This window comes from Sapajus apella, unplaced genomic scaffold (genome assembly GCF_009761245.1).
Source record: "Sapajus apella isolate SASKATOON/1434 unplaced genomic scaffold, GSC_monkey_1.0 scaffold137, whole genome shotgun sequence".
Lineage (NCBI taxonomy): Eukaryota > Metazoa > Chordata > Mammalia > Primates > Cebidae > Sapajus > Sapajus apella.
Window position 1 is genome coordinate 2010741 of NW_022437077.1, and position 25536 is coordinate 2036276.

Genomic DNA, 25536 nt, shown 5'->3' on the forward strand with positions numbered 1-25536 from the left:
TTACAAGCTGAGAAGCACCTGGTACTTGTGCATGATTCTTGTTACTCTGGACTCCAAGACACAGATACACGTGGCCAGCTAGCACAGAGCCTCCCCATCTCAGGAGGTAGTGGACAAGGAAGTCCTAAGAAGGTTGCTCAAAAATTATCATTAGTGATCCTCGCTTTCAACCCCCATGGAGCACACAGAGCCTGCAAATATGTTATCAGAGTGTCCAGTCTCAGCAAAAACTACTTTGATAGAGAACATTATGCCTCTAGGAGGAACATGGTAACAGTGGAGCTGTCCCAGAATAACCATATCTTCTCTGACTGCAATGCAAATTCTGGGCAGTGATTTACCATTTTAGAGTCTCTGTGTAATTTCAGCAATATCATGCAGCCCCTGAACTTTTCATCTTTCTCATCATTCGTGATCCATGATTACATCCAAAATTGTAAATGCCTTTTCAAGGAAGTAAGTGGATTAGACAATCCAGCCAAGGGGCTGCGGAGTCCCTACTATTGCCAATCTCCATTTCCTTTTTACAGCTGATTAAACTGTAGGCCATAAGCTGGGGCTAGAACACAGAGTGAAGGAAAGGAGGGGCACAGTAGGTGCTCCACTGCTCACAGTGGGATGAGAATGGTTGTGTGGACAACTTTCATGTCTTAGCCTCTAAGCACACAAGCACCATTCCCAGCAGAAGCTGCAAAGTCCACATGCCTGTTTCTCTGACTTCTTGGCAGCCTCCACATGTGCTCATGCACTGGTTCACACCGTTTGAGGTACAATGTGGACTAAGAATTGGTGATAAAATTCTCACCAATGGACTGAGAATTGGTGATAAAAAAAAAAAAAAAGCAGACGTGGAGATGGCAGGAAGTGAGAATTTACTTCGGCAGCAGTGGCATAAATGACTGCAGTCCCATGGAGGAGAGTGGAAGTGGTGTCCAATTTGGCAATGTTGGTGGGCAGATGCGATGTTGCCATGACTGGAGGTAGCAGTGGTGTGCTCCATTGTGACTGGAGAGAAAAAGACGGTGGGACTGGTATTGTTGAGTAATGAATGTGCCCAAAAAAGCACTAAACACTAAGCCGAGAGGATGAAATATCATCTAATGTGGCGAAGCTGAAGATGCAGCCTGTGATTAAAATATAGGCAGAAAAATGGGTCAGGCCCATTAAAGGTGACCTTGTGAAATAAATTACTGCCATTGAAGAAACTGATTAAAAAAATATCTGGACTTCTGCCCACTAAGAAGAGGCATATTCTTGGGAGTATTTCCATGTTGATTAGGGGATGTCTCGTCTATTTCCAGAGGTGAACATTTGTGCTGTTCACTTTATACCTGCCAACGTGTAAGTTTCATGGGGAGTTTGGAACCCTATGAAAATCCACAGTACGGGAGAGATGTTTATGCTTTTGACTGTGCACTACGTGGAACTCCCTTGTTATGTTGTGATATCTCCCTGTTGAAACCATCTTTGAGGCTTGCTGAGTGACAGAGCTGGCCTCCTACTGCAAAAACAGAACAAACCAGGAGGTCACCTTCCTTCACCCCTGAGACCTACGGCTGCACTAACACGCTCAGCAAATGCAACGCTTCCACGTCACCTTTGATCTCTGTTGAGTGACTCAAAGAAGCAAGGATAAAGGGGCATTCTTTCCCAGAACAAAATAGTTTTGTTGTCCACAGCAATACCCAATTTCAGAGTCATGGGTGGCAATGATGAGCATCCAGGACTGCAGCAGCTGTGTACACATCACACAATTGTTGAGACGAGGTTCTGGCTGTTATCAGGCTACCTAGACACTCTTATATCTTACAATGGTCCTGATCCTGAATCTTCAGGCTTCTCATAATTCTGTGAGCCATGTTTTGGAGATGGGGTTCTCCAGGAAGCTCAGGGTTCTCAGGGGCTGAGACAGAGTTAAGAGTGCAAGTTGCCTTATGAGGTCACACCTGTGAAAGTAAAGGCGAGGAAGCAGGATTAGGCTAAGAATGCATTGCCAGGCTGTCTTGACATCTCTGTCAGCCCAACAGGAAGCTCTGGAGCAAGAATTTTTTATGAGAGGAGTTCAACATTGGGCATGAAGGGTAGAATCTCATACTACAGCCTTGCTTTGCCATTGGCTGGAGTCCCCTGGTTCTGTGTAATCTCAGCTCAAACACTGAGGTCATGCCTGATGAAGCAGTGGCTGGTAGCAGTTAGCTTACCACATTCCACACAACTGGGCAACAAGGTACTCCCTGAAGAGGGATCCAAGGAGTACCTCTCTATCAGTCATAGTGCACCCCGGTACTGCTGGGATCCAGGCTCCATACACTTTTGGAAGCTTTTCCCAGGCTCCAGTGGGCTCTCCCTCTGCGATAAACCGTAAGAAGGTGGAAGGGAAGGGGGTACACAACAGCCTTGGCCTCTGCAGTTGTGTGGGTGGCAACTGGTTTTCATTATCACCCTCTTGTATTCCCATTTAAGTCCCCCACCTTCAGCTACCATCAGTGCTATGTCAGTGGCTTACCTGGTGGTAGGACTCACATTCTCATTCCTGGGCATAACTATGCCCTACTCAAGACAGGGTATCCTGTTAAAAATTTAAGATAAATCTCTTCTTTTCACTAAGCAGATGTGTTACTTAGAGAGTCTGCTCTTTAATTACCATGTTTGTTTGCAGCCCTGCTTAGTAAAGATGAAACATTACTCACTATGATCCTTGAAATTCACAGTGCCTGCCGTATGTTAGGGAAGATACAGAATAGGAGGTTTTTCAGCCCTTACACAATACCCAGACAGATGACAACCAGCAGCCTTATCCCTTGCCCAGCCTCCTCATCCTCAGGACCTCGGGGGTCAGGACAGCAGCCAGGAGGTGAGAACGGAACCTGGTCTACAAAAGAGTCTCAGGGCTTTATTTTTTTCCTCTTTCAGGGGGTGATTCCCTTCATTTTACTTGATTTTATTTAGCTGTGCTTCACTCCTTTTCATCTTGGCTATAATAGCAAATGATTTGCCTATTTTATAATTTTTTCAAAACCAATATTTAAATCTATTAATTAGAGCTACTGTTTTTCTCTTCTTGACCTCAGAATTTTGCTTTTATCTTTATTGTTGCTTTTTTTGGTCTTATTTTGTCCTTCTTTTTCTTTTTTGTTGAAAATTTGATTTGTTTATATTTATTATTTCATTTTTGTTGATGCAAGTATTTAAGGCCTGGGCGTGTCCTCTGCATCCTTGTTTACCTTTTTGTCCACTTGGTTTGTCTTGTATCCATACAGTGTGTTCAATCCTGCTACTGTTAGTGTGTTTTTATCTATGTCTCCTTGGTGTATCCCATATTTTCTTCTTTATAAGTGTTTTCTATGCTATATGGTGCTTACATACTCATAGCTAATATCTTTACTGAGAATTGTGGCTTTTAATATTCAAAAGTGTCCTTCTTACTGTTTCAGCGACAAAACAAGTTTATAACCAATGTATGTAATAAATATCTGTAAGTCCACACTGATATAAATAAACAATTGAATAAGTACGTGAGGTATAATAAATATCTGACATCAGATACTTATAGATGATTATATTCTATCTGTAATTATTATAGAATAATAATTATAATTATCTATTATTATTATAGAATAATTCCAAAAATTTATTTAGATACTTCCCCTTTAAGGAATATCTTCTTTATGGTTGTGCAGTGACTTCCTTTCAAAGAGTATAGTATGGAAGGATGGGGGAAAAGTTGACTTTTCAGTGTAGAAACTTGGCAAACACTGCCTCAGCCTGGCCCTCTAGGTCAACATCATCAATAGTAACTCACGTTGAAGTCAGTACCCTGGATATTACGTGATAAGAAGGGCACTTTACTTCTGAAATTTTCCTCCAAAAAACTACAACCCTACTATAATGAGAAAAACATCAGGCAAATATCAATAGAGGGACATTCTATAAAATACTTAAGCAGCACTCCTCAGAACTGTCAAGGTCTTCAAAAACAATGAAAGTCTGTGCAGCCATCACAACCAAGAGGAGCCTAAGAAGATGTGACCACTAAATAGAATCCACATTGTCCTGGATGGGCTCCTGGAACAAAAAGAGCGCTGGTAACAGCAAAGGCAATATGAACAAAGTCTGGACTTTAGCTAATAATAATGTATCAATACTGGTTCATTTGGATGAAAAATGCGCCCTAGTAAAGTATTAACTGCAGCAGACTGTGCGCCAGCACACAGAAAGTCTAGCAAATGCTCTGAGCTACCAGGACACTTTTCCTGTATTTTCATATGTGGACATTCTCCTTCTGGGAATGAGTTTATCTCCATTTCAATCATAGGCTCTCCATTCCTCTCTTCTCTTCTTTACACACATATTTCTGGAGCCCACTATTCTCTCTGAAAAAGGCAGAAGGAAAAGTTCAAGAGAATTCTCCATTGAAAATCAGATATTCTTTCTATATAATTTGAAGTTTTTACTGTTCTCTGACTTCAGATTATGTTGAAGAAATGATGTTTCTGAGGTTTTCTCATTTTTCAGTGTAATGATATAGCTTTGTAAGAATATCTTGGGAGATTTACGTTCACAAGGACACCATAACTCTAGCTACCCTCAAAGTCTGGTGAATTTTTATTTTTCTGGTAAAATACTCGAGAACATTTTGTAAGAAGATTTTAAAAATGTGACTTTATGGAAATTAAAAATATTGGTAAGGTTAAATGTTATATAATCTAGCTAAAACAATGGTTAACAACCAATCAGAAAAAAAATTTTAAGTGTATGAGAGCAAAGGTGGGTTTTCTTTATGTAAGAATTACTCTTACAAATCAATTGAAATACTACAGACACCCAATAGAAAAGACAGTAAAGGGTATGAAAAGACAGTAAACAGAGAAAAATAATGCCAGCACATAAATCAATATGAAAAGTGTACCACCTCATTCATCATTAAATGCAAGTTAAAAATTATCATGTTTTCATTTCGTTTCCTCTATCACAACTTTAGGCAAATTATTTTGCATCTCTCGGCCTCAGTTATATCAAGTAGAAAATGAACCAGCTAGAGAGATTCCGTCAAAGGGCTTATGCAGTCCTTTCCACACACAAAAAAGAAAGATCTATCGAAGCCATTTTCCTGAAGTTGTAAGATTAAAGTAAAAATCATAGAGTTGAGATCATTAAAATGGGAGAATATAGGGGTGCTGAAGACCCCACTGAGAATTACTTCCATCTGCAGCGTCTTCTCCAATTTACTTTTCTTTTGCGTTCACACGTTATCTTAACGCTGTTCCATCACTCTAGGCTGTCACTCCCAACCCTATGGACTACTCTTCATGGCCTAGATCAAGTGAATCCATCAATGTGACCTTCTAAGAAGTTAGCTCTACATCTTCGTTCTAGGCCCAGCATGGCTATGGAACACTCTGTGACTGAAAGACCTTCATCCTCCTCTCTAGATTCAGTTATCTCATCCTTAATGTGAAGAGGTGGTTCATGATAATCTCCAGAAGTACTTTCTATTCTAAAGTGGATGGAAGACTCTGTAATCAGGGGACATGCTAAGAGCTGATAAACATGTCCTGTTTTTACCTCCTTGGGCTGGCACCTGCTTACCTTGAGAGGGCAGGCCCATATGACTGGTTGAAGGAAAAATCTCTCTGTCCTAATTCTAGACAGGACAAAAGAAGTGACTTGAGTTTTCCTTAAGCTGACCAATGGCTGTCTCTATTGTTCTGTCTCAAAGATGGCCATGGAAGCTCAGGAATAGGCAGAGGACTCTGCCTCAGAAGAATATGAGGGTCCTGGCGGGGTGTTGGATTATTAGATCCAAGTGGTGAAAGCAGGAGAGTGAAGCAAAGAAAATGTGTCTCCTCTTGATACTGATTGCTTGATATCTGCCCTACCCATCAAGCCACTATAAGTCACTCAAATAGCGTTTTAAGTGACCTTAATTGTGCCATGCAGACTTCAAATCCAATAATTTTCCCCCTACTTTTGACTTTCTCCCCAAAGTTACCACATAGTCAGATGTGCCGTGAGAAAGCTCTAGGTAGTTTGGAGGTTCTTTCAGAGGGGTTCTGAAAACTTCACATGCTCCAACTTCTCTTTTGCAAGTGGTGTTATCGAGGTTGGTGAGAACAGGGAACTTGTTTAGGTTCGTTAGGAGTAGGATTTAGGTATGGCAGATGGCACAGTACTGTCTGTCCCTGCATTTCAGAAGCAAATCAGAGAAGGGAGGGTACTTAGAAGGAAGATGAAGCTGGTTATGAAAATAGGAATGAAAAGGCGCTCTTTTCTGCCCAGTTACACTGTCTCCAAGGTGGGCAGGACTGAGCTTAGATGTGGCCAAAACCCAATGGATACTTGGTCTGAAGTCATGTCTCTGAAAATGGGCTCTCATCAAGCTGTAAACTTCTTGTTTCTTTGAATTAGTAATTTCCCTTGAAACTCTAAATAATTGAAAAATAATGGCAGATTTCAGGTATCAGGAGACACATGGTCAGGCATGAATTGGAATCACAGAAATTATATTTGAAACAATTTAATGAAGTCAGCCAGTTCTACAGAATGGTAGAATGAACCCATGTCTGGGAGTTAGGGAACCAGTTATATTCTGTCCTTAACTTACTCAGTGAAATTAAGAAAGGCAATTCTTCTTAAGAGGCCTGTACAACTGGGATAAAGCAAAGGGGGAGGCTACACCCACCTGTAGTCATTTTGTAGTCCCTATGCCCTTCATGGACGGTTTTGTTAATCACATGCCAATATCTCTAGAAAGGCTGTGCAGGGGCAGCAAAGTGAAACTTGAGGCCTCACATCTCTCTTTGAAGACGTGGGTCTTCACACCCTTGTCTTGGTGAGGCACTTCTTGGACCAGGTCATCTTGCTTAGTGACATTGTCTCCCATTGCTTGGGAAGCTGGGAGAACTGGTACCCCATATCTGCTTTTGAAACCTGGTTTGTGTCTGGAGGACGCATTCAATGCATGGACCATAGTCAGAATTATCGTACAGGGAAGCAATGCTATAGAAAAATAGCTTCCCTTGAACAAGCGTCAAACTTACACATTCTTTTTTCTGCTTTTTTTTTTTTCCCCATTTATTTATTTTATTGCATTTTAGGTTTTGGGGTACATGTGAAGAACATGCAAAATTGTTGCATAGGAACACACGTGGCAGTGTGATTTGCTGCCTTCCTCCCCATCACCTACATCTGGCATTTCTCCCCTTGCTATCTCTCCCCAGCTCCCCACCCCCCACCGTCCCTCCCCTATTTCCCCCCAACTGACCCCAGTGTGTAGTGCTCCCCTCCCTGTGTCCATGTGTTCTCATTGTTCAACACCCGCCTGTGAGTGAGAACATGCGGTGTTTGATCTTTTTAAAAATTTCTTTGGTGAACTAAGATGTTTCTCCAACTTATTTCAGAGAGTAGAACTTAGGGGACTTCCGGGTAGGTGAGCACAATGGGGAAAGGGAGGAGGGGTGAGCCATCTCCCACAATCTCCTCTTCAAGTGATGTAAAGTACTTCCACGACTTTAAAATATCTTGGCAAAAAACCCAGACACTTAATATGAAGTTTTATTTGAAGATAGAGAATGCCAAAAGTACAAAATAACTGTCAGGAAAAAGAGACAAAGAAAAATTCCCGGATCTGGGGTCTCACACATAGTTGCCCTTCCCAACTCTACTGGAAAGCTTAAAGCTTTCTAAAATTAGACTACAAAACACAAAGGAGGGACTCTAGTGAAGGCGCAGTTGGTGGAACAACAGAAAAATCTACCATGAATTTAGATGTAGGTGATGGGGAGGAAGGCAGCAAATCACGCTGTCACGTGTGTACCTATGAAACAATCTTGCATGTTCTTCACATGTACCCCAAAACCTAAAATGCAATAAAATAAATAAATGGGGGAAAAATAAATTAAAAAATAAAAAATAATAAATAATAAAAAAGAAAAAAAGAAACTGGGCATATAAGAAGAGAAGTATGGGAAAGGGATTGTAAATCTGAGCCTTTTAAGAAAACTGGCAACCATTTAAAGGCCAAATTCAGTGGACTTTTGAACAATGCTGGGGTTAGAGGAACCAACCCACTCTCCCATACGGTAAAAATTTCAAATGAGTACAAATTTTCAGTTTTAAATCATGAATACATTTAAGACATCTGCTACATAACATTGTACCTGTATTAACAAACACTGCATGGTGCACTTAAATTAATTGTGCACTCAAAACCTTGGGAAAAGTGTAGATCTCATGTTAACTGTCCATAACAAAATTTTAAAATGAAACTTCTTTAATCTATTAATACCTAAATTTTTTTAAATTTGAAGTTGAAAACCATATAAAGAAAAAACAATATAAACTGGAAAATATTAATACACACATATGTCAACTAACAGGTAAGGTTCTAAACATACTGAAAAAAATTCTTCAGTATAATAAAGAAAAATACATCAGCTAATAGAAAAATGAATGTAAGATATAAACAAACTAGCCATTTAGAGAAATAGTAATATAAATAGTTAATGCAAGTTTGAAGTCAATTATAACCTCATTCGTAAAGGAATGGAAGTTAAACAAAAATATGTTTTGTTTTACGTCTCTGAGACTGATTTCCCAGTACTGATTGTAGGCAAGTTTATTTTATGTGTGGCTTCAGTTCTAGTTATTGTAAAACGAGCCCCTGGTCACCTGAACTGGTGACTCTTGCTCTGGAATAGCAGGGTGAGCAGCTCCATAGAAGCATTCCCATACACACACCCATCGTTGGTAAAAGTTCTTTTCACCATTTAATGTCTCTGATAATTTTCTTAAGGGCATATATTTGTGTTTACAACTCTACTGAACTTCCAAGATCAGAGGACGTCTCTGCTATGGAAGCCACAACCCACTTCTTACTCATGACTCCTAGTTTGGCATGATGGAAACCTCACTCTTGCCCAAGAATTGGAACTCCCTTTCTTCCCATCCCCCTGGCTAGGAATGTGATGCCTCTCCAGGAGGGACAGACAGGCTGCAAGCATCTCTCAATCCCTCTCCCAGGTCGTGTTGCAGAGATTAAATTCCAGGTGAGTGTGATGAAGAGGTACAGGGCTCCATTCTTCCACCCAACACCACTTGTAGTGGAGAGGCTTTCCCCCAGGGACTGCAAATCAAGAATACCAGGACCCCCACAGCCCTTGGCACAGCTGGGCAGAGTTTTCATGCCAGTAAACGCCTGCTAACAATATCAGAGGCTACGGCTCATGCCCAAAACCATGTAGGTAAAACAGGGCTGTACTGTGGTACAAAAGGAAGCAAAGGGTATTAAAAAGCAGTCACTGGGGAAAGGAGTGTTCATATCTGAACCAATATGAAAGCTGTACCATCTCACTGAAAACTAAACATAAGTTCAGAATTCATCATGTTTCCATTGCTTTTTTTTTTTTTTTTTTTTTTTTTTGAGGAAGAGGCTCGCTCTGTCGCCCAGGCTGGAGTGCTGTGGTGCTATCACTGCTCACTGCAACTTCTGCCTCCCATGCTCAAGCAATTCTGCCTCAGCCTCCTGAGTAGCTGGGATTACAGGCACCCACCACTAAACCCGGCTAATTTTTGTATTTTTAGTAGACACAGAGTTTCACCATATTGGCCAGGCTGGTCTCAAACTCCTTCCCTCAAGTAATTCGCCTGCTTTGGCCTCCCAAAGTGCTGGGATTACAAGAGAGAGCCACCACACCTGGCCTTCCATTGCATTGTGTGTGTGTGTGTGTGTGTGTGTGTGTGTGTGTGTGTGTCACAGTGGATTTGCTAAAAACTAGGCAAATTCTTTCCTCTCTCTGGAATTCACTTCTATCAAAGGTAAAAATGAATGAGCTAGAAAGATTGTCTCTAAAAAAAACCTACAGTGTTTTCAACAATGAAAAAGGCTGAAATATTCTATTAAAGATATTTTATTGAAACTTGTGAGATAAGAATAAAAAATACGGACAGTTAAGACAATTAAAATGAGAGAATAAGGGGGTGCTGAAAATTCCACTGAGAACAGCTGACTTGTCAGAGTTGTAGAAAATCATCTCGGCCAGACTGCTTTCATCTGCAGCGTCTTCTCTTTGCTTTTGCGTTCACAGAGCACTCTGTGACTGAAAGATCTTCATCCTCCTCTTTGGGACTCAGTTATTTTACCGTTAATGTGAGGGGGTGATTCGTGATAATGTCAAGGGGTACTTCCTGTTCTAAGTTGGATGAAGGCTGTGGAATCGGGGGACAGGCTAAGAACTGATAAACACTGGGTGTCTGGTTTTGCCTCCTAGGGCTGGCACCCACTTATCCTTGAGAGGGCTGGCTCATATGACTGGTTGGAGGAGAATCTCTCTGTCCCAGTTCTAGACAGGGACAGAAGTGCCTTGAATTTTCCTTAAGCTTACCTGTGGCTGCTCTATGGTTCCCTCTTGGGAATAACCATAGAGCCTCAAGGATGAGCAGAAGGATGCTGGCCTCAGACAAGAATCCAGGACCCTGGTGGGTTTGGGATTATTGGATCCAGATAGTGGAAACAAAGCAGGGAGAGCAGAGAATATGTGTCTTCTCTTGGAAACTTGATGTCTGCTGCACTCATGAAGCCACTGTGAGTCACTCAAATAGCATTTTAGAGGACTTAAATGTGTCAGGTGGACCCCAAATACAGTCATTTTTCCCCTTCCTCTGACTTCCTCCCAAAAGTTACCCACATTGTCAAATTTCTCCTTAGAAAGCTCTGGGTCAGGGGTTTCCAATCTTTTGACCTCTTTGGCCCACATTGGAAGAATAACCTTTGGCCACACGTAAAATCTAACACTAACAATAGCTGATGAGCTAAAAAAAAAAAAAAGTCACAAAGAAACTCATTTGCTAATTTGTGTTGGGCCATATTCAAAGCCGTCCAGGGTCACATGCAGTCCGCAGGCCACGGGTTGGACAAGCTTGCTCTAGGTAGCTTGGAGGCTCTGCTAGAAGTGCTCAAAAACCCCACATGCTCAAGACTTTCTCTTTTCCAGATGGTGTAACTGAGGTTAGTGAGAACAGGAAACTTGTCCAGGTCTGTTACAAGTAAGACTTAGGTCTGGAAGTTGGCACAGTACTGCCTGTTCCTGAATTGCAGAAGGGAATCAGAGGACAGAGGGTACCTGGAAGGGGTTTGAAGCTGGATAAATGAATGTGGGTAAAAAGATACTCTTCTCTGCCCAGTTATACAGTCTCCTAGGTGGCCAGGACCAAGCTTAGATGTGGCACAAAAAAAAAAAAATGGATACTTGGTCCAACGTCGCATCTCCAAAATTGGGCCCCCATCGTGCTGTGAATTCCTTATTTCTATTAATTAATAATTTCCTTTAAAATGCTAAATAACTGGAAAACAATGAAAGACACCAAGTATTAGGAGACAAATACTCAGGCATCAGTTGGAGTCATAGAAATTACATTTGAAACAATTCGATCAAGTCAACTATTTTCAGATAATTGTACAATGAACCCATGTCTGGGAATCGGAGAACTAGTTCTTTTCTGGACTTGGCTTACTGAGTAAAATTAGTAAATGCATTTCTCCCTTCAGCAACCTGTGCAATCTTGATAAAGTAAAGAGGTAAATGACATCTCCCCACAGTCATTTTGTTGTCCCTTATGCCCTTCAAGATTTGTTAATCAGGTGTCAATATCTCTAGGGAGGCCATGCAGGGGCAGCAAAGTGAAATATGTTGGGGCCTCATACCTTTCTTTGAAGTTCTGGGTCTCCAAGCCCTTGTCTGGTTCCAGCACTCCTTGGACAAGGCTGTCTTAAGCAACAGCACCTCTCATTGTTTGGGAAGCTGGTACCCCACATCTGTTTTTGAATCTGGTTTGTTTCTAGAGGACACAACCAATGCATGGATCACATCCAAACTTACTGCAGAGGGAAGCAATGAAGGAAACAAGAAAAATAGCTTATTTTCAATTCACTCAACACATTACTCACACTTTGGTTTTTTTTATCTCCTTAAAGTGCATTAATAATTTTTCTCCACGTTCTTTCAGAGAGCAGTTTCCAGGGGATTTTTGGGGGGTAGCTGAAGACAATAGAAAGCAGAAGAGGAGGAATGAGAAACTTCCACATCTCCCAAAGCTGTATAAAATAACACCACAGCTGAGAAATTTCTAAGCAAAACCACACCCTCAACATAACTTGAAAAGAAAGAATGCCAAAAATACGAAATGCCTGTCAGGAAAAGGGAGCAAATAACAAATCCCAGTGCTGGGACTCACACTGTCCTGCCCTTTCCAGCCCCATTGTAAAACGTAAAGTTTTGCAAAATTGACCAAAAAAACTGCTGAGGAAGGAGTGACATCACCAAGATGATGAAATAGAAGGCACCCGCTCATGTCCCAACACCATGACAAGAATTCTACACTAATCCGCAAAGTCTCTCAGTGGGAGCCTCTGGATCTGGATTCACAGGGGAATTTGTGAAACGCTGGTGGAGCCCAAGACCTTGGAGGGTCATACTGAGAGTGCAGACCAATACCCATGTGGCTGATCCGCTGAGCTGGCTCCAGAGTTCAGTCCCAGAAATGGCCCAGTCCTTCAGGGGTTTGGTTACATTTGGCCTTGAGCCTGCAATGAAACCCATCTATTGTGGGTCCAGAATGAATCACACACACTAGAGGGCTTTGGCAGAAAGGCCGCTCTGCTCACTGACATCATCTGGGCAGTGAACCTGAAAGTTGCCTCGTGATTCAGCTCCAGCCCCCATCAGCTGAGGTCCCAGCTCAGAGTTGTTCACACAACAATCCAGATGGACGCTCACACATATCTCATAGCCTAAGAGTCTGAGCCTCCCTGGCAGGCTTGCCAACCCCTGTTGCACAGCATGTCGAGATGGGATCCAGTCTCAACTCTGGCTATCCCTTCAGTGCTGAGTCTTGCAGGGAGGTAAGTACTTGTCTCGGCCAACAAGATGGGCTCTCCGGCCTCCGTCCCACAGCAGATCCCAAGGGGGGCCATTCCCAGCTTCAGCTCCTTCTGCTGCAATCAAGAAATTATCACATCTGTGCAGGAACTTGCTGGAAGATGTTCACTCCTTCTTCTAGCCAATGAGACAAGGCTCTCCAGCCGCTGCCCCACAGCAGATCCTGAGGGGTCCAGTATCAGCTCCAGCCCCCTTACTGCAGTCAGAGGACTATTCCAATTGGCAGGGTCTTCCTGGGAGATGTGTCCCTGCCTGAGAGAACGTGAAAGGAATTCCAGCCTCTGTTGCACAGAAAATCCTGGATGGAAGGAGCCACCAGTGTCTGTGAGGTCTCGAGTTGCTCAGCTACCTTGCTAGGCATAGACTGCTCACCCTGGACTGCTTCCTGAGGGCAAAGAAAATGGCTTTTTGGAGCCTTTCAATTTTTCTCTCTCAGTGGCTTAATCTTTGCCCAAATTCAGACAAGAGTTAGCTCTTTTGTTTTTGTAAATAGTGAATCTACCGTCTGAATCTTGTTTCTTAAAAAATCCAAGTTTTCTTCATTGTTTTGGAACTTGACATTGATCCTTACCTGAATTAGATATACCGAGGCCTGTTTTGGGGTTTCCTTTTATTTTCTATTGATTTCTCAGCCTGACTATTCTTCTAACAAAAACAACATATTGATGATTGTTACTTTGCAAAACTTTTAAATCTAGGAGGTTCCAGTGCCCTCAGATTAATCTTCAGTTGTAAGTTTGTAAATTCATAGATTCTTGTGAATCTATGCCTATTCACAAGAATTCATTCTTCTTCATAAACTTAAGTATTATTTGAAGTTCCCTTAACCTCCATAACCATACCATATTAAAAATGAATTTGGGGTATAATGCACCTTAGGAATAAATCAAATAAATATTGAATATTGAATAAATATTGACATCTTCACCACATAGTCCTCCCATTTGTGTATTGTGATACATGTATAGTCAAGCATTTCTATATACCTCTGAAAAGTTATATAGATTTCTTTTTTAAAGCTCTGCCTCTCTCTTGTTAAGTTTATTCATAGCAATGGTGTGATTTTGTTGATTTTTTTTTTTAAGGCAGAGTCTTACTCTGTTGCCATGCTGGAGTGCAGTGGCACGATCTTGGCTCACTGCAACTTCTGCCTCCCAGGTTCAAGCAATTCTCCTGCCTCAGCCTCCCGAGTAGCTGAATCTACAGGTGCACGCCCAGCTGATTTTTGTATTTTTAGTAGAGATGGGGTTTCACCATGTTAGCTGGGATGGTCTTCATCTTCTGACCTCGTGATCCACCCGACTCAGCCTCCCAAAGTGCTGGGATTATAGTCATGAGCCACCTCGCCCAGCCAATTTTGTTGTTATTAATAATAGGAAATGTAGCAGGTGTAACTGATTGTTGTTGGTATATAATAAAAAAATCATTTACTATCACTTACTAACCTTGTGGCTTTTAATGGTTACTTCATCTCTCTTAGATTCAATCTTTTTACAAAAATAGAAAATAAAATATGAGAGTCAATCTTTTTACAAAAATAGAAAATAAAATAAAATATGTATAATGGCCATCTGAAAGGGACTTATGAAAAATAGGTGACACATACTTGTAATCTACTAGATATAGGAACTGAAATAGAGTAAAAATTTAAAAACAGAAACCATTATTGCCTCCAATGATGTATTTATATTTATCAAGCCAGAGGTTTGGGTACTGCTCACACCTGTACTCCAAGATACTCTAGTATCAAAACCCTACTGTAGTTCAGACTAGCTCCTGAACAAAAGGCAAAAATCATGGCTCAGATGCTCATGGAAGGGGCAAAGTGGTGCAGGGATCCATGTTGCCTCAACCCAAGCCTCTACTTCCCATGTCTTGTCAGAGCAGGAACCCAACACACAAAGAAGAGCTGTTTCAGATCCCAGAATGGCAGGATTCGACCTTCCTTTGCAGAATAATCATATCTTACCCCCTCAACTGAAATAGACCTCTGAGTCCTGGAAGGGGACATACATTTGCCAGAGGTCACCCAATACGTGGGGAGGCAAAGCCCGTGCTCAGATCACCTGACTCTCAAGCCTGTGCTCATTTCCCTTCACTCAGGCTGCTCCCTATCCAGGGGTGTGGCCTTCCCTGAGAGTTCCCTTGTGCAATGGCAGTGGGATGAGTGGGTCAACAGGAGAGCCATGAGGTCGCTCATATTCCTGCCCGTTTCTCCACTACTCAAGGATGCCCTGCCCCAACATATATGTCTCCAGAGAATGCTATTCACCCAAACCTCTGACACCAGAGTATGAAAGATTCACTGTGTCTTGCCTCCTTATTCACATCTGAGAAATCTGAGAGGGGATATTGCTTAACCCAAAGAAAAGTTTCATTATGGAGGAATCTCAGGCACAAACCAGTGAAATTCTAATGTGCAGGAATTTCGCAGCATCTGTAACATCATCCTTTCTATGTCTTCTTGGAAAGATATCAATCCCTGGGAAATATTAATGAGAAGGAAGTGGGGAGCTGTAGGTTCAGCCGTAAGGGTTGGCTGGTCACACTGGCAAGGCCAACAGAGTCCAGATCAGGACTAATGGTGGATTGGAAAAAAAGAGATCTGTTTATGGTTTATGTAACATTTATTTATTTTTTGTGTTTTCTGTTTTCCCTGATCCTTTGCCAAAGGCAAGATTTCCAGCTTTCCATTTTCTGGTGAAATGGAGATGGCAGCACTGGGGCTGATTATTGGATTTGTAATATGAAGTCCTAGGGATAAGCCTCCTCTTTCCCCCTCCCCGACTCTCATTCACTTTCCCCTCTTCACTGGAGAGAAGTCCCAATTATACATCCATTTCCCCAAAGCATCTAGGAGCCCAGAAGTCATAAGAACCAGAAACAAGTGGAGCAGAAAGGACTCTTTATTGGAAAGTGGATGAGAGAGGCAGCTCCAGGCTTGGGCATCCTGAGTGGGAGGAAGAATGGGCAGTGTGGGAAGGAGTAGGGTGGCAAGGACCTAGGACCAGATGGGGCCTGCAGCTCTGGCGATGTCATAGGTACAGGAAGGACAGGCTCCATCTGTGGAAGAGAAGAGAATCAGAGGTGAGTGAGAGTCAGCGCATCAAAGCACTCAGAGGCAGTGAGGAGCCCAGATCATCCTTCCAGGCACTCTGGTCATATCCTCTGAGACCCCTCGGTCTCCCAGTCTTTCTGTCACTACTCACAACCTCCCTCCCACCAACCTGGGATGGTTCCCCACTGCTCAACCTTCTTTTGTGTCCTCAGGGGTTCCCTCTTCCACCAGCTAGTGCTCACCTCACTGGGGATCCAAACAGGCCATCCCGCAAGAGCCTTCACAGCACTTCCTGATTCCTGGGCAGTCAGTATCTTTCAAGCAGTGGTTAGGGGGATTCAACATGGCACACCGGATCAAGGTCTTGGGGCAGGAGCCAGACTTAGTGGAGGCTTGACCTTTGACTGGTCCTTGCCCTTTGACTCTATCTTGACCTTTAACTGAAATTTGTCCTTTAACGGGATCTTGTCCATTGACCAGAACGGGATCTTGTCCTTTGACAGTGTCTTGACCTTTAACAGGAACTGTTAAAAGAAGAAATGAGCCCACATTTATACCCAGTAAGCCCCTGCTTCAGCTACCATGTATTTCCCCTGGATCCATCCACTCTTACTGCAGCATCTTCAAACCATGACCTGAGTAGGGAAGGTACGCCTGGGGGACCTAGGGGAGCTGCACTCTTGGAAGGTTCTTCCCTTTCTGGGGGGTCTACAGGACCACAGTTCCCTTGAATATCTGTTTCCCTCTTTCTCGACTCCAAGTCTCTCAGGAGCAGTGGTCAGACTGGAGTGACACCCAGCAGTGAACAGGACATATTGTCATTTCTTAGAAAGCACATTGGAGTAGGAAAGAGCCCTGAGCCACATATCAGGAGACTTGAGCCTCATCCTGGCTCTGGGAATTACCTTGGCAATTGCTCACTCATTTCCACATTTTGATTCCCTCCTTATAAAATGGGGATCCTCAAATGATGTGATTTCTGAAACCTTGCTGTTTCTTAACCTCCTTTTAGAGCACTGATTACTCTGGTACCTTCATGGGGCAGAGAAACAGGGGACATTGTCCACACCCAAGGCTTAAAATCCTGGAGTTCATCATTTTATTGCACATTCTGCACAGGTATTAACACCTGAGACCAAGTTCACATACCAACACTACTTCCACAAATCCTCCTGATATCTTAGTCACTGGGGTGAAAGCATACGGAGTCCACCAGCCCAAGTCCTGCCTTTTCTGGCTATGATGGCAAAGTCCAGAAAGCTGAAGTCTGGGTTTCAGTCTGCCTACTGCTTCATAAGTTCTCCCTGTCCTGGCTCAGGGTGTCCCAGAGAGCCTCCCCTTAGTCCAACCCAGCCCCAGCAGGTCACCTGTTCACTCACCTCCCATGACAGCTGCCTCTACAACCAGCATCCCAGCAATGAGGAGCACCACGGTGATCAAGAAGCTGCTGGCCCTCATGATGTCAGGAAGTTGTCTGGCTAAGAGCTAAGGCCATACCAATCTTTATGCAGTCCAGCTTGGCCTGGCTCCAGGGGCGGGTCTGTGGTATTTACAAGGGACATTTCCTTAGCTGCTTTGGGAAATATCCACCCTATTCTGGGAGGGACTTGGGGGCTTTCCCCAGGGATTATTCACAGGGAGACCTAATAGACATTACATCAGATCACCTCTGATCATCCCAAGAGGTTTCCTACTTTCTCACAGAGTAGAACTGCTGGCTCACTTGTCAGGTGACATTACAACCAAATTATTCATGTTTTGAAATACTATGAGGCCCAAGAAGAGAAAGGAATTACAGAAGGTTATTCAGCTAGTCACTGGTAGATCCAGTCTTCATTACAAAACCAAGGTGTTTCCTCATTATGCTCTTATAAACCCCACCCAAATCTATTTTATCATTTTACCACTCCTGGCATCAAACTGCGCTTTTCCTTCCTTCTTCCTGCAAAAACTCTGTAAGACAAGTTTGCCTTGAATAAATAGTGACAAACTATTGCACTTTGCCATTTCACAGACAGTCTTTGAGATGCATCAAGAAAGTAATTGGAAAGTGGAATTCTAGGTCTGGAGAGGGATGATGCCCTAGAAATCACAGTGGTAGGGAGAAAATAATCAGAAAAGTGAAGAGTAGAAAACATAAATCATGTATACACTGGACATCTACAGTTTGTGTGTCCAGCATGCCCTACTTCTTTGAACAGCATCCTGTTGCTTGTGAAGAATTATCTCTCTTTACCATCAACTTGTGAATCTAATGGAAATTGCTAATCATGAAAGTCTGACCCCTGACCACAGGTGTGTGTGTGTGTGTGTGTGTGTGTGTGTGTGTGTGTGTGTCTGTGTCTGTGTGTGTGTGTGTCTGTGTCTGTGTCTGTGTTGTGTGTGAAACTTAGCCTGGTCTATTAAAGTCTTTTATTTGAATTCAGGGTAATAACAGGAAAAGGGGCATCCCTCCTTTTGGCAAAGGTGATGGATATGAACCAGGGAATTCCAGAAGCAGTGGAGATCAATCGTCTGAGAAAAACGACCCTAATACGCTGAGACAAGGAGAGAAGTGATGGTCAGAGAAGATTCAGATGACACAGCCAGTCTTCCCTCCTTTACCTTAAGAGCAGTCCTTCACACACCCTTCTCATGGTTGGGTTACGAGGCAATAAATCAGCCCTCTGCTTCAGCTAGTTTTACTTGCTATTCTGTCATTGTTACCAAGAGTTCTGAGTAATAGAAATGAATATCCTCAAGTTGGATGTTGTCAGGGACAGAATCTGAGTTCAGAAAGTCACTGAGTTGAGGTGGAGTGAAGGCAGGGAAGATAACAAACTAATTGTTGGATATTAAATCCCCACCTTTTGTCTCTTTAGACTCTGATCACATGCCCATCAAGCCTGAAACTGAAGGAGACAGAAACAAATCTCAGACTGTTGAAGTCTTTCTGCTACCTTACAAAAAAGCTCATTGTACAATAAACCATACAAACAAACAAAATTGCATAGAAAATACCTATATTCTTTAAAAAATAGCATTAAAATGAGCTGCCAGGTAAAGGAGGAGAGTAATTACTGTATCTATGCTCCATGCCTCTCCCCAGTTGCCTCATTCTCCTTCCTCCCCAGAGATAACCACTTTCCGAGATTTTATGGTAATTAGCCATTGCTTTCCCTTATAGTTATGCAATTTCTGCCCATATTCTAAAACATATATTCAGTTTAGTATACTTTTCAACATGTATGTAAATGAAATCTAAGGCATAGTGGTCATATGTCTTGCTTATGTTGCTCAACATTACATTTTTGAGAGTCATCCATTTTGAAGCCTGCAACTGTAGTTCATTTTTACTGCTGTATTCTATTATATGAAAAATACCAAAAATGTTATATATTCATTCTACTGTCAGTATACATTGGATATTTCTAGGTTTTAGCTATTATAGTGTTCCTACGAATATTCATGTTCATATCTTTGGAGAACATAGGTATGCATTTATTTTGGATATATAGTTAGGAATGGAATTGCTGGATCACAGAGTGCAAATCACAGAGTATAGATGCATCCAGCTATCATAAATACTGCAATTTTCCAATATCATTGTACCAATTCACACTGCTATCAGCAGTGTGAGAGCATTCCATTTCCTCCATAGCCTTACCATGCTTGGCATGAATTGCCTTTCCATTAGCCTTTCAGATGGACATCTTGTGGGATTTCCTGTGATTTGAATTTGTACTTTCCTAATAAATGGTGAAGCTGACCCATTTTTAGTATTTCTTTTCTTTTCTTTTCTTTTCTTTTTTTTTTGAGACAGAGTCTCACTCTGCTGCTCAGGCTGGAGCACAATGGAGAGATCTTGGCTCACTGCAACCTCCGCCTCCTGGGTTCAGGCAATTCTCCTGCCTCAGCCTCTCAAGCAGCTGGGATTACAGGTGCACACCACCACACCCAGCTAATTTTTGTGTTTTTAGTAAAGACAGGGATTCACTATGTTGATCAGGCTGGTCTTGAAGTCCTGACCTTGAACGATCCACCCGCCTCAGCCTTCCAAAGTGCTAGGATTACAGGCATGAGTCATTGTGCCTGGCCCATTTTTAATATTGCTATTATCCACTTGGCTATCCTCTTTTGTGAAGCACCTATTCAAGTATCTTACCTTTTATTTATTTAAATTTCAACTTTTATTTTAGATTTGATTGGGTTGTTTATCTTTTCTTATTGAATTGTAGTACAAAATAAACTTTTATGCATTACTAATGATAGTTTATACTGGTGAAATTTATTTGAAAAACAATTTGACATCAGCTAGTAACACTGAATGTGTACACAATCTATAATCCAGCAATTGCACTTGTAAAGATTTAATTAAGAAAAATATGTCCACATGCTTATCGGGAAACATGCACAATAATGTTCATAAAAGTACTGTTTTTAACAACAATATACTGGAAACAGTCCATATTATCAATACTAAGATACTGGATAAATACATTATGACATACTAATGCAAGGAATTATTATACAATTGTGAAAATAACTGAATTACAGCCATGCACAATATGACTATAATTAAAATAATGTTGAATAAACAACACAAGTCCAAAGTGACAATATTTAGAATTATACACGTCATAAAACTCAAAATGAAGGAAAACTGAGAAATATATTGCCTAGGCATGTTCACATAGGAAGCAAAGACCAAAAAGGGTTACATAAAAAATGAGAAAACTGGCTGGGCGCAGTGGCTCACACCTGTAATCCCAGCACTTTGGGAGGCCGAAGTGGCCGGATCATGAGGTCAGGAGATCTAGACCATCCTGGCTAACATGGTGAAACCCCATCTCTACTGAAAATACAAAAATTAGCTGGGCATGGTGGCAGGCTCCTGTAATCCCAGGTACTCAGGAGGCTGAGGCAGGAGAATTGCTTGAACCCAGGAGGTGGAGGTTGTAGTGAGCTGAGATCGCGCCACTGCACTCCAGCCTGGGAAACAGAGTGCTACTCCATCTCAAAAAAAGAAAAAAAACACGCCTGTAATCCCAGCACTTTGGGAGGCCGAGGCGGGCGGATCACAAGGTCAAGAGATCGAGACCATCCTGGTCAACATGGTGAAACCCCATCTCTACTAAAAATACAAAAAATCAGCTGGGCATGGTGGGGCGTGCCTGTAATCCTAGCTACTCAGGAGGCTGAGGCAGGGGAATTGCCTGAACCCAGGAGGCGGAGGTTGCGGTGAGCCGAGATCGTGCCATTGCACTCCAGCCTGGGTAACAAGAGCGAAACTCCGTCTCAAAAAAAAAGAAAAAAAAAGAGAGAGAGAGAGAGAGAAAAAACTATAAACATGAAATACAGGATAGTGGCTAACTCTGGAAATGAGAGAAGAAAACATTCTGGATGGGTGAGAAGGACACGGATTGATTTAAATTATTGGTTATTAGTAATTTTCTAGTTCTTGGATTGCTTGGTGAGTGTGTGTGTGTGTGTGTTTGTGTGTGTGTGTGTGTGTGTGTTAAAGCTGCAGAGCAAATCATTTATAGATTACATTAACTTTCAATAAACCCACATTGCCACCCTCACAGGTTGTTTTCAATATTTTGCTATTACAAACTACACCACATGTGGCCTTTCTTGGCTTTCCTTCTCGTGAACCACATTCCCAGAAGTAGATTTACTAGTACAAAGGAGAAATGCATTTGAAATTTTGATCCCTTGACAGGGGTTGTACCATATTGTAATCCCACCAGGAGTGGATAAAATTACCTCTTTCCATCAAGCCTCATGAACAGACTGTGTGTCTAATTTTGGAGTTTTATTTTTAACTTTTATTTTAGGTTCAGGGATACATGTGTAGGTTTGTTGTATAGGTAAATTGAATGTCATGGAAGGTTCGAGTGCAGAAGTATTTTATCACCAGGTAATCAGCATAGTATCTGATTAGCTTTTTGATCTTCACTTTCCTCTCATTCTCTATCCTCAAGTAGGCCCTACTGTCCATTGTTCCCTTCTTTGTGTCCACATGTACTCAAAGTTTAGCCTTCATTTATAAGTGAGAAAATGTGGTATTTGCTTTCCTGTTCTTTTATTAGTTTGCTTAGGACAATGGCCTCCAGCTCCACCCATCTTGCCTCAAAGGACATGATCTTGTTCTTTTTCATGGCTGCATAGTATTCCATGGTGTTTATGTACCACATTTTCTTTACACAGTCTATCATTGATGAGCAATTGGCTTGATTCTATGTCTTTGATATTGTGGATAGTGTTGTGACACACATACTGCATACATGTATCCATATATATATATAATTGTATTTTAGGCTCTGGGGTACATGTACAGAACATACAGGATTGTTGCATAGGTACATACATGACAATGTGGTTTGCTGCCTCCATCCCCATCACCTATATCTGGCATTTCTACCATGTTATCCCTCCCCAACTCCCTACCCCCCACTGTCCCTCCCTTAGTCACCCCCCACAGATCTCAATGTGTGATGCTCCCCTCCCTGTGTCCATGTGTTCTCATTGTTCAACACCTGCCTATGAGTGAGAACATATGGTGTTTGATTTTCTGTTCTTGTGTCAGTTTGCTGAGAATGATGGTTTCCAGGTTCATCCATGTCCCTACAAAGGACACGAACTCATCTTTCTTTTTTTATGGCTGCATAGTATTCCATGGTGTATATGTGCCACATTTTCCCTGTCCGGTCTATCATTGATGGGCATTTGGGTTGGTTCCAAGTTTTTGCTATTGTAAACAGTGCTGCAATGAACATATGTGTGCATGTGTCCTTATAGTAGAACAATTTATAATCCTTTAGATATATACCCAGTAATGGGATTGCTGGGTCAAATGGAATTTCTGTTTCTAGGTCCTTGAGGAATCGCCATACTATCTTTCACAATGGTTGAACTAATTTACACTCCCACCACCAGTGTAAAAGTGCTCCTATTGCTTCACATCCTCTCCAGCATCTGTTGTCTCCAGAATTTTTAATGATCACCATTCTGACTGGCATGAGATGGTATCTCAATGTAGTTTTGATTTGCATTTCTGTAATGACCAGTGATGATGAGCATTTTTTCATATGTTTGTTGGCCTCATGTATGCCTTCTTCTGAAGAGTGTCTGTTCATATCCTTTGCCCACTTTTGAATGGGTTTGTTTGTTTTTTCTTGTAAATCTGTTTTAGTTCTTTGTAGATTTTGGATATAAGTCCTTTGTCAGATGGGTAGATTGCAAAAATTTTTTCCCATTCTGTTGGTTGCCAGCTCACTCTAATGATTGTTTCTTTTGCTGTACAGAAGCGCTGGAGTTTAATTAGGTCCCATTTGTCTATTTTGCCTTTTGTTACCAATGCTTTTGGTGTTTAAGTCATGAAGTACTTGCCTATGCCTATGTCCTGAATGGTTTTGCCTAGGTTTTCTTCTAAGGTTTTTATGGTATTAGGTCTTTTGTTTAAGTCTTTAATCCATCTGGAGTTAATTTTAGTGTAAGGTGTCAGGAAGGGGTCCAGTTTCTGCTTTCTGTACATGGCTAGCCACTTTTCCCAACATCATTTATTAAACAGGGAATGCTTTCCCCATTGCTTGTTTTTGTCAGGTTTGTCAAAGATCAGATGGTTGTAGATGTGTGGCGTTGCCTCCAAGGCCTCTGTTCTGTTCCACTGGTCTATATCTCCGTTTTGGTACCAGTACCATGCTGTTTTGACTACCTGACTGTAGCCTTGTAGTATAGTTTGAAGTCCAATAGTGTGATGCCTGCAGCTTTGTTCTTTTTGCTTAGAATTGACTTGGCTATGTGGGCTCTCTTTTGGTTCCATAGGAAGTTTAAGGCAGTTTTTTCCAGTTCTGTGAGGAAGGTCATTGGTAGCTTGATGGTAGCGTTGAATCTATAAGTTACTTTGGGCAGTATGGCCATTTTCATGATATTGATTCTTCCTAACCATGAGCATGGAATGTTTTTCCATCTGTTTGTGTCCTCTATTATTTCGTTGAGCAGTGGTTTGTAGTTCTCCTTGAAGAGGTCCTTTACATCCTTTGTTAGTTGTATTCCTAGGTATTTTATTCTCTTTGTAGCAATTGTGAATGTCAGTTTGTTCTTGATTTGGCTCTCTTTAAGTCTGTTATTGGTGAATAGGAATGCTTGTGATTTTTGCACATTGGTTTTGTATCCTGAGACTTTGCTGAAGTTTCTTATTAGTTTAAGGAGGTTTTGGGCTGAGACGATGGGGTCTTCTAAATATACAATCATGTCGTCTGCAAATAGAGACTATTTGACTTCCTCCTTTCCTAATTGAGAGACTGTTTGTTATGTTTTCTGTTCTTTTGCATTTGCTGAGGAGTGATTTACTTCCAATTATGTGGTCAATTTTAGAGTAGGTGTGAAGAGGTGCTGAGAGGAATGTATATTCTGTGGATTTGGGGTAGAGGCTTCTGTAAATGTCTATTAGGTTTGCTTGGTCCAGGTCTAAGTTCAAGTCCTAGATATCCTTGTTAATTTTCTGTCTCGTTGATCTGTCTAATACTGACAGTGAAGTGTTAAAGTCTCCCACTATTATTGTATGGGAGCCTAAGTCTCTTTGTAGGTAAGAACTTACTTTATGTATGTGGGTGCTCCTGTATTGGGTGTGTATATATTTAGGATTGCTAGCTCTTCTTGTTGCATTGATCCTTTTACCATTATGCAATGCCCTTCTTTGTCTCTTTGGTCTTTGTTGGTTTAAAGTCCATTTTATCAGAGACTAGAATTGCAACTCCTGCTTTTTTGTGCCCCCTATTTGCTTGGTAGATCTTCTTCCATCCCTTTATTTTGAGCATATGTGTATCCTTGCATGTGAGATGGGTTTTCTGGATACAGCACACTGATGGGTTTTGACTTTTTATCCAATTTGCCAGTCTGTGTCTTTTGATTGAGGCGTTTGGCCCATTTACATTTAAGGTTAATAACGTGATGTGTGAATTTGATCCTGCCATTTTGATGCTAGCCGATTGTTTTACCTGTTAGTTGATGCAGTTTCTTCATTGTGTCAATGCTCTTTAACATTTGATACATTTTTGGAGTGGCTAGTACTGGTTGTTCCTTTCTATGTTTAGTGCTTCTTTCAGGAGCTCTTGTAAAGCAGGCCTGGTGGTGATGAAATCTCTGAGAAATTGCTTGTTCATAAAGGATTTTATTTTTCCTTCGCTTATGAAGCTTAGTTTGGCTGGATATGAAATTCTAGGTTGAAAGTTCTTTTCTTTAAGGATGTTGAATATTGGCCCCTACTCTCTTCTGGCTTGTAGGGTTTCTGCAGAGAGATCCATTTGGTCCAGTGTTGAATTCAGATCCCAAATATCTTTGTTACTTTTCAGCCTCAAAGATTTGTCTAATTCTGTCCGTGGGGTGTTAAAGTCTCCCCCTATTATTGCGTGGTTATCTAAGTCTCTTCATAGGTCTCTAAGAACTTGACTTAGGAATCTGGGAGCTCCTATGTTAGATGCATATATATTCAGGATAGCTAGGTCTTCATGCTGAATTAAGCCTTTCACCATTCTCTAATGCCCTTCTTTGTGTTTT

At 41.7% G+C, this 25536-nt stretch overlaps 1 protein-coding gene and 1 long non-coding RNA gene across 2 annotated transcripts; one reads left to right on the plus strand and one right to left on the minus strand.

Moving 5' to 3' along the window:
- Positions 1-1859: 1859 nt before the first annotated feature.
- LOC116540216 lies at positions 1860-25536 on the plus strand. Its single transcript, XR_004264350.1, has 3 exons — positions 1860-1873; positions 6171-6174; positions 25276-25536. It is a non-coding gene; the product is annotated as an uncharacterized LOC116540216 (long non-coding RNA).
- Positions 15824-18279, minus strand: PI3 (peptidase inhibitor 3). The gene is made up of 3 exons (XM_032263614.1): positions 17373-18279; positions 16236-16517; positions 15824-15998 (listed from the first exon to the last, which is right to left on the minus strand). Exons 1-2 carry the CDS (start codon positions 17449-17451, stop codon positions 16237-16239), a joined length of 360 nt encoding a protein of 119 aa, XP_032119505.1. The 5' UTR covers positions 17452-18279; the 3' UTR covers positions 15824-15998; position 16236.